The 14,943-nt window shown below is 38.6% G+C and overlaps 1 protein-coding gene across 1 annotated transcript in view; it reads right to left on the reverse strand.

Moving 5' to 3' along the window:
- Positions 1–14,943, reverse strand: part of ZCCHC11 (zinc finger, CCHC domain containing 11) — a 39,819-nt gene that overhangs the window by 8,686 nt on the left and 16,190 nt on the right. Inside the window, exons 11-25 of the mRNA XM_010020126.1 lie at positions 14,756–14,930; positions 12,067–12,806; positions 11,385–11,535; positions 10,705–10,791; positions 8,998–9,101; positions 8,561–8,618; positions 8,363–8,466; positions 7,634–7,723; positions 5,699–5,812; positions 4,519–4,596; positions 3,968–4,145; positions 3,562–3,609; positions 3,393–3,475; positions 1,300–1,415; position 624 (exon numbers count right to left, since the gene is read on the reverse strand). Of these exons, the coding sequence (XP_010018428.1) occupies position 624; positions 1,300–1,415; positions 3,393–3,475; positions 3,562–3,609; positions 3,968–4,145; positions 4,519–4,596; positions 5,699–5,812; positions 7,634–7,723; positions 8,363–8,466; positions 8,561–8,618; positions 8,998–9,101; positions 10,705–10,791; positions 11,385–11,535; positions 12,067–12,806; positions 14,756–14,930 (2,127 nt within the window). The remainder of the gene's footprint in view (positions 1–623; positions 625–1,299; positions 1,416–3,392; positions 3,476–3,561; positions 3,610–3,967; positions 4,146–4,518; positions 4,597–5,698; positions 5,813–7,633; positions 7,724–8,362; positions 8,467–8,560; positions 8,619–8,997; positions 9,102–10,704; positions 10,792–11,384; positions 11,536–12,066; positions 12,807–14,755; positions 14,931–14,943) is intronic.

Here is a 14,943-nt window from a genome sequence, read left to right on the forward strand (position 1 = left end):
ACTGAGCCAGAGCATACACAAAACAAGTGAGCTGTATCTTGTGGATATAACCTTGCCCTGACTGGAGATAGCATATTTCTCTGTAAGGGTATATTAGCATCCTGAGCCTAGATAGGACGTGAAAGAATGCACTGAGGCTCTTTCAAACACCAGTACTAAATCAACAAACAGGAGAAGAACTAGTGATCAGGAACCCAGACAAGAAGTAACGGTCTTTTTCCACATGGCTATCTGCAGGATTGTGAAATATTAATACTATTTTGTGAGCTGTATATACAATTTGAGAGCTATTCTGTGTGGCTGTGCTGTAGCAGCAGTTGGTGTGAAGAGCAGATCACAACTTCTTTTCCTGAGGCAGATGTAGGGGAATCAATGTGCTTGTAAGGAGTATGTTAAGGGAGCGGCTGAAAGAAATAGTCAGGCTGTCACCTTAGGGTTCCAGGCCAGTTTCAGGTATCTTGAACTCTGCTGACTGAACAAAAGGCTGTGAACAAGGACTTTGTAGCAGGAAGAGAATTCTTCTTCTTATGAAGAATTATGAAGAACACAACTGAACATAAAGAGTAAATGGAAAAGCCCAAAACCTAAATTCTAAATGTTTTAGGAGGAGTCATGCCACCTACACTGAGTGGGTCATTAAAAATCCAAAGATGCAAAAATGTGAGGAGTGCACATTCTCTGTCAGTTCCTGATAGACTCTTCTGGAGATGTTGACCTGCATGTAGTAGGGATTTCTTTTGCAGGAATACAGAATCCAAAACTCCTAAGTGCAATTACTGTACAAGTGCAAGATCATTAAGTAAGCACTAGCATGATGTTACCTTAATCATGTGCATTTTAACTACTCCTAGTCTTTAATAAATGAACTTTTGCCTGCCTTGCAGAGGTACGTTATCAGCTCTAGAGAATAACTCAAATTCAACACGATAGCTACAGGAAATCTAGTTAAACACATCACAAATTGTGCAGTCCATCTGCATGTATGCACTATAAAAAGATCATTTAGTCATCTAAATTTTAAGCTAAGCTGTAACTACAGACAGATCACAAAGCATAAGCATTAACATATAACAGACTGTTCATTTTACTGTGTGTGCTTTGCATAAACACAAGATTTAAAGAGATGACCCGAAGGAGTCCCAAGAAAAGCAAAAATAGGGCAGGAAGTTGAGGATCAGATATGAAGCTCCGATTTTCTCTGCAAATCAGCATATTCTACATATTCATTAAAATTTCAAATATCCAAATCTCTCCTGATTTAATCCCAAAGACTTTACACTAGCTTTGTGTATTGCTTACCTCCGCCTCTTGGGGCAGTCTTTCATGTAGTGACCGATCTTTCCACAGACACGACAACATCTGTCATTGGGTGCCAATTCCCCATCTGTCAGCACTTTTGAGTCAAAAAAGTATTCCTATCAAAACACAACCAACAGATACCATACATAAACCATGCACTTAGAAGACTGAGAAATGAAAGCAAAAAGGACAGCTCTCATTTCATATTGTTCCCTGAATTCTACTACTACTTAGATTATACCTAGTCCTTTTCTTCCCCTAGGTAACAGCAGCTTTTTCAGAGATGTGGAGCAGTTTGGGCTAAAAAGGGATATTTAGGCTTCAGGCCAGCAGCTGAATTTGCAGAACTTATCCAAGCTCCAGCCTGCTGCCTACCTTCTGCTTCCCCAAAGGCTCTTCAGAGGGCAATTTTTTGTCTATGATCTATTTGGTATGTGAGTCACTGCTTGTACACCCACCAAAGCAGCCTGTGGCCCCTCCCAAGTGACATGATTATATCCCCCTAGACAGAACAAAGCTTGGGTGGGAAACAGAGCATCATGCTGACCTGTACCACTCCCCTCCAGTGGAATTTGCTAAGGATGGCTGCACTGCTGATGTGTGTCAGCACAAAGGCCACAGTTTACAGCCTTTTAAGCAACATAAACATTGTGAAAGGATTATCTTGCCTGAAAGACTGAAACAGAGGTGCAAACAGAAACGTCCTAACCCCTGCTGAGGATCAAAGTCCTACTGTAGACAGGTAATTTACTGAACCTTTTTGCTACTGCTTCCTCTCTGTACCTCTGAGCTGCAATACATGGCATTGGCTTAGAAAGGAGATGGAGAACTCCTCCTTTGTTGGGCACTTTGGAGAAATAAAATGCTATGTAATACTACTAACATTACTTCCTTCACGTAAGAGACAGCTCATCTGCATGCCAAGGCTGCTTTGTGTCTTGCTTCTATCCTTATGTAAAACGTTCAGTGAAAATCTGAGATGAGGCAGAACACAAATGACCACATACACAAACATACAGTATATGCTTTCCAGAAGCTCTACAGCCTTGTCTTGAACATGTATGCAAACAATTAGGTAAACTATTTAGCAAAAACATTTATTACATACGCTCACATATTTGTCAGTTACAGATAACTACATCCACACTGTAATTCATTATTATTTGTATCACAGTAGTACTCAAAAGCCCCAGTATAAAAACAGGTCTTACTTTATTAGGCACGGCACAGAACAGAACACAGTCACTGCATCGAAGAACACTTAATACACACTCAGAAAAGAACACAGCTAAAGTAAGCAAATGGAAAAGATAAGATAGGGAATGATGAAGGGAAATAAAAACTTTCGAAAGACTTTCAAAATCCCTTGGAAACACAAACCCTGGTGAAAGCCATTGGGAGAACAGACCTCTAAACTGTCTTAGAAAACACCTTTCTAAGTAGACGTTAACGATACTAATTTCAGATGCTTTGCTGATAAAAAAATAGTTCTCTATTACGCATCGATGACTGGATCCTGTAGCACAGAGGAGCACTTTCTCTAATGTGATGTTGCATGAACACATTCCTGACCCTGACTCACTATGCAAATTCTGAAGGTGAAATGATTAAAGAAAAAAGAAAAAGAGTTGTTCATCGTCCTTTTCCTTCCTTAAGCAGCAATCCTTTACTTTCCCCGCCAACTGGAAAAATAAGTAAAATGTAAGTAACATTTAAGTTAAATGTCCTTGTGAGTCTGTTTTCTTTAGTCACATGAACAGCTAATAAAGTTCCTAAAGCTGCTTCTGGGTTTTGTAGCCATTTTGGCAGTTTTCTGCAACACCTGATGTCACACAATGAAAAGACTTATACAAAAACCCAAAACCCAAAAGAAGCTTTCCCCAAACCTGCCAAAAATACCCATCACCCATCCAGCTACTCCTGTGAATTTAATAATCCAGAAGCCCAATACTAAGCTGTACGTTTTATGTAGATGATGTACAATTACATATATATTGTGCACATCAAATTGAAAAGCACATACAAGAGATTTGCTTTGGGTGCATAATTCAGTGGACAAAGTAAAAAACATGCTAAAAACTATGAAAACTTACAGCTTCTCTTCCAACAGTTGGGTAGAATGGGGTTCCAAATAGTTTTCTCCCATTGATAAATGCCTTCATTATGAAATTGGTCACTGTTGAAGAAAGACAAAGTTATTTGAAACAACAGGAAAGACGCAACACATTAGAAATCAATCAGTAGCAGAGATAAATAGCTTACTTTTCCTGGAGACTCCAGCACCAAGATTATGATTCAAGTCAAAAGGATCTGTGTAAAGAAGGGAATGAAACAAATCAGAGTTGTAAAATATATACTGCAACAAAAAGCTTTTCTTGTAACACAGATAATTCCATTTTCAATGCCCTTACAGAGCAGATGATAGCAAAGCAATGCTGAGTGTTTTAAAAATGTGACTAACCATCATAAAGAGCAGTTTCCTGAGGCAGAGTAGCAATTAGCAGTCTAATCTCATTTTGTAAACTGTAGGAATTGCAAACAATGCTTTTGTTAAACACCAATGGTAGTTTCCTCACATAAGGATCCCGCGCAACAAGGAGAACAGGTCCTCAAGTGACAGCATTCATCACTCCCTCATTAATGGAACACAAATTCAGCAGGTGAGTACCTTCGATAGCAATACATTTGGATGTCCACTGTTTCTCAAACGTAGTTAACAGCTTCTTCTGCCGGATGCTGATCACATATTCCTTGAAGTCAAATTCTTCAGTGTAGAACCGCAGCAAGCCTAACCAGAGTTCTCCAAGTGATTCAGTGTTCTTCCCAAGAGCAGGCAGACGCTTCTTCTGCAGGCAATTGAAAACACAATTTATCCAGCTACAGCTACTGAGCTACTTCTCCTGAACTACTGATTGTGAGGTTGTCTACTGTGAACAGTTTCACTTGGTAAAATAAGGTTAAATCAATACAGTTAACACTACCTCAATCCTGGACTGTTTATTAGAGTAAAAAGTATTTTTTCTGATTTATGTTATGTAGAAATGATTTAAAAGAAACGAAGAAAAAGCAGACACTCATTTCAGCAAAACAGGATTCATTTGGGAAGTTGTAATACTATGGATATTGAACTTTAACTCTTTCGTACATAACTCTCTTAGAAATGTATTACTTTCCCATAAAACCAAGCTTTTAGTGACTTTTCTGAAATTAGAGTATTACCAATTCTTCCATGTCATCAAAGAAAAAGGCATTCCATCCATCCACCATTCTTTGTGGAATCTGTTTTCCATCAAATATCTGCCAAAATAGAGAAGGACACAATTATCACAAAAGTCACCATAGAAGACTTGCAGTTTTGCTGCTAAGCAGTAGGATGAAAATATGAATCTCTTCATTTTAACAATTACTTTTCATAAAGGCAGAACTTCCCACTGGCAAGAAGTCTGAATGTCTTTTTGCATTATTGCTATAACACTCTCAAAGTATTTGCTATTTTATTTTTGCTTGTTCTCTGCAAATCAGAAAACATGATTGAAAATACCTCATCAAGATTCCAACATCCCTCTTTGCCCACAAAATCTCTAAGGAGACTTTATATGACTCTTATTACTTTCTGACTTTAGCAAAGCCAAGGGGAAATTCCACTGTTATTTAAATGCACTCTCAGGGTAGCAATAAAATAACAGCCCCCATCCACTACTTAAGTATTAGCAATAAAGCCTGAGTCTTTACTTCAGTGCTTGAGCCAATTTTCCTCTTGCATGCAGGCAACAACGAAGTCAGAAAAGGGTTATTTTAAGAAGCGCTTGGGAGTTCCTGAGAGTATCCAGGAAGAAGCAGATAGCTGACTAATTATATTCTCCCCACCCATGCAGTGGAGGTACAGAATGTTATTTTCTTAATAAAGTTTCCTGGCACATGTGAAATAGTATCTTTAAAGTTGTACCAATGCATTAGTTATCTTTTTTTTCCCCTCATCAAATCATAAAATAAACTTTTTCTCTTACAGATAAGGTGCTGAGCAATAATCGCTTCTGACAATAAACAGTGGAAGAGCTGTACTCGCATCTCAAGAGCATCTGGTGCAGCCTCATAATTACAACTCCCTCTCTCCACACCACCTGTCAATTTTTTTCTATCCTGTTCAGCATATAAATACCATCATAAGACCAAAATCCTAAAGTAAATGTAACAGCAGAACCTCGAGTCCAACAGATTCCCCATTTTGTTCTAATTTTCTTGGTATGTTTTAACCAGTAAAACCAAGTGGGAGTTAGGAACCTGCTAATGCAGAAGGGCCCCATATTTCATTCATCCCCCTGATGCTAAAAGCACCTCTCACATTTGCCTTGAAAAAACAGTGCATCTATTTTCATAGCCTCTTTTTCTGGAAACCTACCTCCTGAAGAACTGGAATAACTGGTGGATTTCTCTGCTGTAGAAAGTACAAAACCATAAGGATATAGGCATATGAAGACAGACTGCCACGGGATGCGTCACCAATATCGCAGCGCTGGAGAAATACGTTGTAAAACACATTGTAAAACTGCTGAATTTACAGTTTATTATTCAAGACTAACAACTATGTCAGAGAGCAACCAGCAACCCCACCAGCAACAGAAAATACATTCATCTCCTCACTAAAAATTGGTTTGTGAAGCCTGAAAAATAAATACCCCTCGACTCAAGTGCCATCTGGCACATCCACAGCACAATCTGACTAACAGAAAACCAGAAAAGCTGCTCATAGCCAAAGTTTTCTTTCAGTTTATTATGTGCCAAATTGAAAACAACAAATCAAATTCCCCAAAACAGAAATCCCACCAAACCTCCACATCTGATGCCATTTCAGTACTGTAAAATCTTATCTTCCTAAACTCATGTTTCATGTTACTAGAGATGCTTCTATGATTCCTTATTGCTTTGGTTCTCTCCCCTTTTAAAAAGAATGAATTAATAGGCAAGTTTTTCCATGTTGTACCAGCAGCTTGGCAATACTTTGCATTTTGCTAGCATACATACACATACCTAATTAAATCATGGTCTAGCCCACACAAACGTCAGTGAATCACCTTGCCACACTTGAAAATCTTATTACAGTATAACCTTTCCACAGCACCTGCTTCTAAGCTACCCTTTGCTTCAAGCATGGGTCATAACAAACACCGCATTTTTAACCTTCTACGTCTGGAAAAAACAGAGATTCACACATTATTTTCACAGCAGCAGCAGCAGTAACAGCTGTTCCTGGTTTTTCTGCCAACGCAAGCAGAGGAGGAAGCATTTTGCTTGAACACAGAGTGTTTGTACAGTTATGAAATCACCTCCATACACATACATACAAGTGTATACGTCCCACAACTTGGAAACTTGGTCTTTATAGTAAGATTTTTAGAATGTATACAGCAGTATGCAGTACTACCAAGAAAACAAAAGTATTGCAACACAAGGCCTTTTTAATCTGGACACGGAAGAGACATGGCAATATTCTGCATTACTGTAACCACACCAAGAAAAATATCATTTGTAGTCTTGGTGACAGCTTAGTGAACATGTCCATGTCATTCTGGAACAAAGTTATCTTATTCCTCTTGATATATTTTATTACATTAACATCTGGCAGCATGATGTAATCTCTGTAACCCATTCTTTATTTGCCCCTGTTCCACTAAGCTTTCTCTGGATGTGCTTGGGGAGTGCAGCTTGAATAAAAAGAAACACCACGTTTGAATTATCAAAGGCTGTATAGTATAACACTTTGTTAGAGTATCATAATAAAGAAACAGATGCAGAAGATTCGGTATTTCCAAACTCTTAAAGTCAAATGCATGCCCCAGACACACCAAGCAGAGATTTAGGCATTCATTCATCAACCCATACCTACATCTGACTTGCACAGTAAGAAAAACAAGGCAAGTACACCAAAAGAAAACTGCAATAATCTCTGGACTGGTTCTAGATATGGAAATTTGGGAAGCCCATGCACAGCCACATGCTCCTGCATCTCTCAGTTACCATTTTTTCCCAGTTTTGTTTGGGATGGGGTTGGATTTCTTTTGCATTGTAGCTGGTTTGGAACTTTTAAAGATGAAAGTTTTCCTTTCATCAGCTTCCTCTTAGACAGAAATCTTGCAACAGACAGAGAGGATACCAGGACTAAAGAAGCTGATTCTGACACACACAGTCAGATGGAGCACAGCGAGCTTAGGAAAGTGCACTTCATGTTAATAACATTCTGCCATCTCCTTTCCAGTTTGTATTAGCAAAAGACAAACTCGGTGGCTGTGTCAGAAAACACTGAATTATACAAATAAGTACCTTCTTTTTATATTACCTTTGCAAAAACTTTCATTGTATAGCCCAGATATTGCACTCTAGGATCAATAGCTGCATATGTAGCCAGCATTCTTGTATTATGCTGCGCCTGGGGAGAAAAGGAAGGAAATCAAACAAGAGTTTCAATGTCAATTATGATAATTACAGCACAGTCTGCACTTCAAGCATAGGAGCTGCATAATGCAATTGGGGGCAAAAAAATCACAACAATATTCCTTAAAATGCATGCAATATTTCCTGCACAAATATAACTGAAAGGTATAATCACTGCAGTATTAATGCAGTAACAACAATAGGAACCTTGGAAAACACCAGCAAAGAAGTCTGTAAGATGACTCACACTGGAACAAGTTCCACAAATTGTTTCTTCACAGGTAAATGTGAGCCCATTATGTAAGGAATTGTGCAATTTCATTGTGCTACATGTAGGCTGGGTTGAGATGTACCGATATTCATGAGGGCAGAAAGGCCACACTGAATACAGCACTAAGAGCTTGTAAAAAGCATTCACAAAAATGCTTTGTGTGGTGCTGCTCTGCACCAGGTTATACAGCTACTTGGGTTGGGCTGAGGGTGTGGGCCACTCAATTTAAACCATGTAGGAGAAGAAAACAAAAGCATTTTAATTCTGGTTTCAAAACTATTCCCTCAAATTATTATTTGAACAAGTTACAATGAATTAAAAAGCTTTCTTTGGACACAAAAGCAAACACAAATAGGTGCTTACCAGTGTATTGTATAAACTGATGTCTCCTTCTAAGCCACTTCGTCTATGTTCAAATTTTACTATAGGCACTTTGGCTGTTGTTATAGGCAAGATGTTTCTCAAACCTGGGGAAGCAACACTTTAGTACATAAAACATTTCTATTAACTACAAATATAGTAAATGCAAATACAAAACAAGTAACACTTTAAAACACCTACCTGGATGCTTCTTAAGAACTTTTGCCAAACCTTCTATTATCTCTTTACAATTTAATTTCTAGGAAAAACAAATATGACAGCTTCAGACATTGAAACATGGATCTTCTCCCAACAAGGACATTTACTATCAAAAACACATTTCATAGAGGAAAAGACTATGCACAAAAAGAAGTAAGCAATAAGCCAGCACAGGAATTTATGTAAACTGTTGACTCGTATTCTCTGTGTGGACATCTACAGTACACTGAAAGTGTGTCTGTAGGGCATTAAAAGTAAAATATGCTGTATCTTGTTCAGTTGTGCAGAGAGCAACAAGCAAATGTGCCACTAGCAAAATCCGACCTCTTCTGTGTACAGAAATCTCAACTGAATTCAAAAAAATCTTTAAGAATTCTTGGATTTAAAATAGTACATTTTATCAATCTCAAAAGTCTCACCTCTGCATTTTCATGGCCTTCCAATGTCATGCAAATATCCAGATCGCTGTCCCGAAACCCAAATCCATTCTTTGAAGAGCCAAACAAGCAAAGTCTGGCTTTGTCTGATCGAAAGAATAGACCAAAAAAAGACAAATTCTTTCACAGTTGAATAGTTAAGTACTTACTATAGAATATTGCTTAACTGAAATGTGTGGGTGCCCATAAAAAATGAGTTTAAGAGAGAACTTACAATGTCACTTCTAACACTTCACCTCTGATAAAGGAGGAAGAGCAGTATTTGAAAAATTATTCATAGAAAGTAAGGCAGGATAAAGTCCATGTAACTCTTATGAGTGAGATACGTTACAGAGTTCCTACAGCCATTAAATGGCATCTCCAAATGTGATGCAATGTTTCATAGCATGTGACTGCACTTTCCTGTTTTAAAGAAATCACAATAATGTGCAAACCCAGTCACCACTACAGCCTTACCCACAGGTAAGACAGAGCTATTCTTAAAGTACTCCAAAAAAGTACTTAGGGTTCCACTCACACTTTACCTAGGTTGCATATTTTACTAGGTAAATTTGGTCAACCAGTAAGTTTCTGTAACCATAACATACTGTTCAAGAAGATACAAGAAGTAAGATTAATATACCTTACAGAACATTCCCAATTGTTTACATTTTTGTTGGAAGACAATATTATAACGTATTTTCCTTCTTGTAAAGTGAAATTCTGTAACTGAGAGGAAACAACTTAATTGAGAAGAATACTTTTATCTATTCAGCTGAAATCGATGCTAGAAAAATATATTTAACACCTATTCAACAGCTTTTTTCTAATCTTTAACAGAATTGGAAATCTTAAGACCTTCAAGGTTCTGTAACAGGTCTCAATCTTCAGCTGCTGCCAGTAAATGGAGGGCACAGCGGGTGGATGGAAGCCAGTTCACAGCTCCTTGATCAGAGGCCAGCTACAGCAGAACGGACAGCCTTCTGTGCAAAGCAATGGACTGGATGGAATTCAGGAGACCTGGGTTTGGTACCTGGCTCTAGCACTGTTTTTCAACACCTACAAAAGAATTCACTTCGCCTTGAACTCTATCATTATAGGAAGGTACTTTCACCTAATTTATAAAAGCGATGTGAAGATGACAGTTAAGATTTCTAGGATCACAGGATGGTTTGGGTTGGAAGGGACCTTAAAGCTCATCCAGTTCCAACCCCTGCCACGGGCAGGGACACCTTCCACTAGAGCAGGTTGCTCCAAGCCCCTGTGTCCAATTTGACCTTGAACACTGCCAGGGATGGGGCAGCCACAGCTTCTCTGGGCACCCTGTGCCAGCGCCTCAGACCCCTCACAGGGAAGAAAAGATACTTAACACTGGTGACTAGGCAACAAAAATACTTGGCCCACAACCCAAATAACACTAAACACAACTGGCCAGGGCCTATTTAAGCTTTCTTTTGTCCTGACTGCAATAGTCCTGTATCTGCATTATTATTCTTGCAGCAGTTCCTCCACTCTAGGGGTACTTGCATCGAATAGCATTGAGGGATATTCAGTTTAGGAGTCTTCAAATCAGCTTTGTATACAGAGGGAAAACAGATGCCACTGCTTTAAGCAAGGAAAATGAGCAATAAGGAGACAAATTACATCTTCATGCTCCGAACAACATCAATAAAGAAAGCATTATCAAGAATCTCTACTTATGTTACATACCATTATACTCTTTTCGAATAAATCTTTCCAGACTTGCCAGAATTTGTTCTCTGTTTTGTTGCTCAGATAAAGGAGGGGATAACTCATCTAAGTAAAAACAAGTTAAAACAGAGTCAGATGTGACATTCGGCTTCCTCAAAAATCTTTTTCAGCTACTGAAAAGTCTTGGTTACCTTCCTCTTTTCTTTGTTATATTTACTCTCCTTGAATATGTGGGGGGTGTTTTTTTGTATCACTAGAGTTGTCAGGACTTTATTTCAGACATCTGATTTCTTCTGCAGTTATTCAAACACTGAGAGGCTTAGTGGGCACCTTGTCCCCAGCCAAGGTGAACCCACCACAGCACCCAAAAACGGCTTTTTCCAAAAGAAGCCATAGAATTTGGCAAACACAAAACCCAGTTTTGCCCAGAGCCTAATCCCTCAGAACACAAGTAACCTTTTACAAACTCAGTGAAAACTCCTGCATGGTATCAGTTTCTCCAACCTGTTATAAGAATTTGATATCACAACCATAGATCATATGGAAATAAAAATACAGATCAATTTGTAGCTTAGAGTATCTGGCAGAGCTTCTTCGCACTGAATTTACTAGAACAAGGAATTTAACCCACCAGCTCTCATTATTTCCAGATTATAGATCAGAGGTTACAGTGGACTACACGCACTTTTCCAACTTACCAAAACATCTTTTACAGACTATATCAAGTATTTCCCGAAATCTGTCTGTCATTGGTGGTAGTGGTTTTAGATCAATTTTCTTGAAATCCTCTGGGCAGTCATTTTTGGAATGTCCATCCCGTTTGCAGATGCTGCATACTATAGTTGGTGGCTTGGGGGGGAGAGGGAGAGAGGGAGAGAAGAAAAAAGGTGCATAAACACAGTTTTAAGATAGCTCAACAGCCCTAACATTGCCATGTAAGTCATGCAACCAAGAACATTTAACATACGAACAACAGCAGCAGCATCTATAAAGAACAGAACACCACCTTTTAACAGGCTGCATTTAGTTCTTACAGTGCATAGGAGCACCTGGAAAGTCTACAAGAAACGAGGAGAGGAAGGAGAAGGAGAGAAAAAAAACCCCACAAAAGAACCAAAACCCAAAATCTAGGATTACTCTGTGTGTGTGTAAATCAGAAAGCTTTGCACAAGGTGGGGGTAACAAACCATCTAGTCCAAATGGTATGCAGGTTTGGCATTTTCCAGTCCTGCATAACAGGTACTCTAAAAAGGTTAGACATACCATTCATAACAGAGACTGCAACAATCACTGGGAGGATCCTGTCATCCATCCACCCTTATTTTTAGTCATTTAAAATTAACGGCCCACTGACCAGCACTGCTTAAATACACAGCTTACCTTTCCTGAAGTAAAAATAAACTTATCAAACACGTAATGCATTTCTTCTGTAGAGAGCCTGACTTCATCTTTGAGATCGTGAGCTTCCACCATTGCTTTGCAGTTGGGCGAGGTAGCTGGTGTGCCAGTGCACTTACTCTTCTGAGAAGCCTCTGTTACGAAACTCTGTCTACTTTCAGCATCAGAAAACTCATTACTAGAATTTGTGTCGTAGGGCTGATGTTCGCTGCAGTTACTGTGGTGGCTTAGCTCACCTTCACTTACACAAACTGACGTTTCTAAATCATCCCTCTCAAGTGATTTTTGCTTTAATTCACAGCATTCATTAGAAATAAGTGACAATGCTTCTTCTTTGTCTTCATCGTAACTAGAGTCCAATGTTGAAAGTAGCAAAGAGTCCACGTTCTTGGAAGTACATCTTTTGGCTACAGCTTCTACCACTTCATTACATTCAAGTTCATTCTCTGGTATGTTACATCCACTTTCTATATTTTGTTTATCTACAACTTTTTCCCCTTGTGAAAGGCAACAGTTGGCTACAGGCTCTTCAGGCCTTGGGGATTTCTTATTATTCATTTTCCCTTTTTCTTTTTTCTTGGTATCTGGCTTGGATTTAATCCCATCTTTACTTTGTGGACATGCAAAATATTTATATGCTGTCCTAAATCGCTCCAGGATGTACTCGAATACCATCTGGCTATTTAGACTTCGTGCAACATTCCTCTTTAGTGCAAAAGGATCTAGGAAGAAAAAGAACAACTTCATTAGGAATCTTTAATTTCTACATTTCACTAAAGCAGCTGAAATACCTAAGTTATGATAGAGCAGTTAAAAAGAGATTCTTCTAATACAATCCAGATTTGTAGTTGGATATGCTTAGAGAACATAGGGCCCACAAGGTTTTTTGGACTCCTTCCATACAAAACACAACACATGTGTGGCTCTGAATGGTTGGCTATCATAAACCATTCTGAACAGTGTTATTTAAGAAGAAAACCACAGGTATATTGTACCATTATACTATGGTCAATATCTAAACTAGAAATGAAAACAAACATACAAAGGCAAAATAAATGTAGGCCTGCCTGAACTTTTCTCCTTCACCGAAGGATGTGCATTTCCCTTAAGAAATTAATATCTCTAGGAGTAACATTAAGGTTATAAGGATTATATGAACCAATCTCACCAGGTTTCATTCTTAGTCCTTCCTAGCGATTTCTAGATCAAACATGTTTTCCAAGTAAAAAGAGCACTTGCATAGTTGCTCTAAGTTTGCCTGGGAAGATAGTATCAAACTGAGATTCTGTTACTTCATAATTTCAGTCACAAAGTTAACATTAAAAAAAAAGTCAAAAGCAAAAATGAAAAACAAAACCCCACATAAAGCACACAAAAGCAACACAAAGACCAACAACAGCAGGTATCAGAACCAGAATGCAAACGGTTGCTTCAAATTAGTTCCTGTTTCTTCCTCAATAACTTGTCCTTTCCTCTTACAGGTTTTAGTTTCCCACATGCAGAATAAACACTACTCTAGTTTTAAAATTCTCTAGCTAAAAGTGGTTGAAGAAAAGAATTGGGAGAGGAAATTAAAGCCACAGGAGTTAACTCAAGACCCACTACTCAATATAAGCCTCAAAAATTCATTCCTTGTTTTTCTGCTTCTTACTTTTCCCTCTTGCTCTTCCTGTACCTGACTCAATAGTAATTCATTCTGTCTTTATGATTCTCTTTGACCTATTTCTCCTTGTCCTCTCCATCACACCTCACCTGTGTTACAGAAAAGCTACTTCATCAGCATCTCTACAAAGTGTCCAAAAGTCATTATTTATGCTTTTATAAAAATATCACCTTAAATGATTTCTAAACCTTCCTCAAATACCCAATTTCTCTATTCCCAAGGCCAGTGCTTTGCTCTGTGACTTTCCCTGTGAAGTACCGCTTACGTATTTTCTGAGCTGGAGAACAGAAATAAAGATGTCTCTCAGTTATAAAGAACTAACAGGCAAAATAATTGTCTTTCTCGCCCCTACATATATAACTCAGGGTACGTATTATCATCAAATTCATAAGGTCTCCCTCCAGGAAAAAAGCACTTCCCTAGAGCATGATACTCAGGCACAGCCCATAACATGACACTGCATTTCACGGTAGTATGGAAATCCTACCATCAGGGAAAGGGACAAGGCAGGGTGCTGGGGGAGTGGGGTGTTGTGTGTGTGTGTGTTACTTTGATGGGTTTGCTCCAGTTCACTCTGATCAGAGCTAACCTCTCTGCTCAGTCTGCATTAGTCAGAGGAAATACACTAATAGCTGGTAGCACTCGAAATACACAGTGGTTATTGGAAGTGCAGCTAGAGGTGCTGAAAATTCATAGTATAAAAATTATTTAAAAGGAATAAAAAAGAACTTAAAGAATGAAACAGAGACAAGAACAGAAAGATAAAAACAGTGAGACAAATTTAAACTTTGACTTTCAAGGGCCAGAGTTGCAAGAAGTAATCCCGAACAGAAAATTTGGCTTCAAACAGACTAAATAACTGATGATATGTAACAAATAAATCACTTTATCTTCCAACTACTGATTTACTTGATTATCCAAGACTTCTTGTGACAGACTTCTAAGTACTAGGCAGCTAGAGGAGATAATGCAGGATGACTACATAACTAGAAATGAGTATTATCCTACCTTCAATGGCTATTCGCCTCTTAGGCCAGTTTTTATTCTCTCTGGTTAAGAGCTCCTGTACCCGTATGCTGATGACGTATTCCTCCAAAGCGAATTCCAGTGTGTAAAACTTCAACAGTTCTAACCACAGTTGCCCAAGTGAAACTTGGTGAGGGGTTTTGAATGCTAAGACAGACTGAAACACACAG

This window comes from Nestor notabilis, unplaced genomic scaffold, assembly GCF_000696875.1.
Source record: "Nestor notabilis isolate BGI_N333 unplaced genomic scaffold, ASM69687v1 scaffold18728, whole genome shotgun sequence".
Lineage (NCBI taxonomy): Eukaryota > Metazoa > Chordata > Aves > Psittaciformes > Psittacidae > Nestor > Nestor notabilis.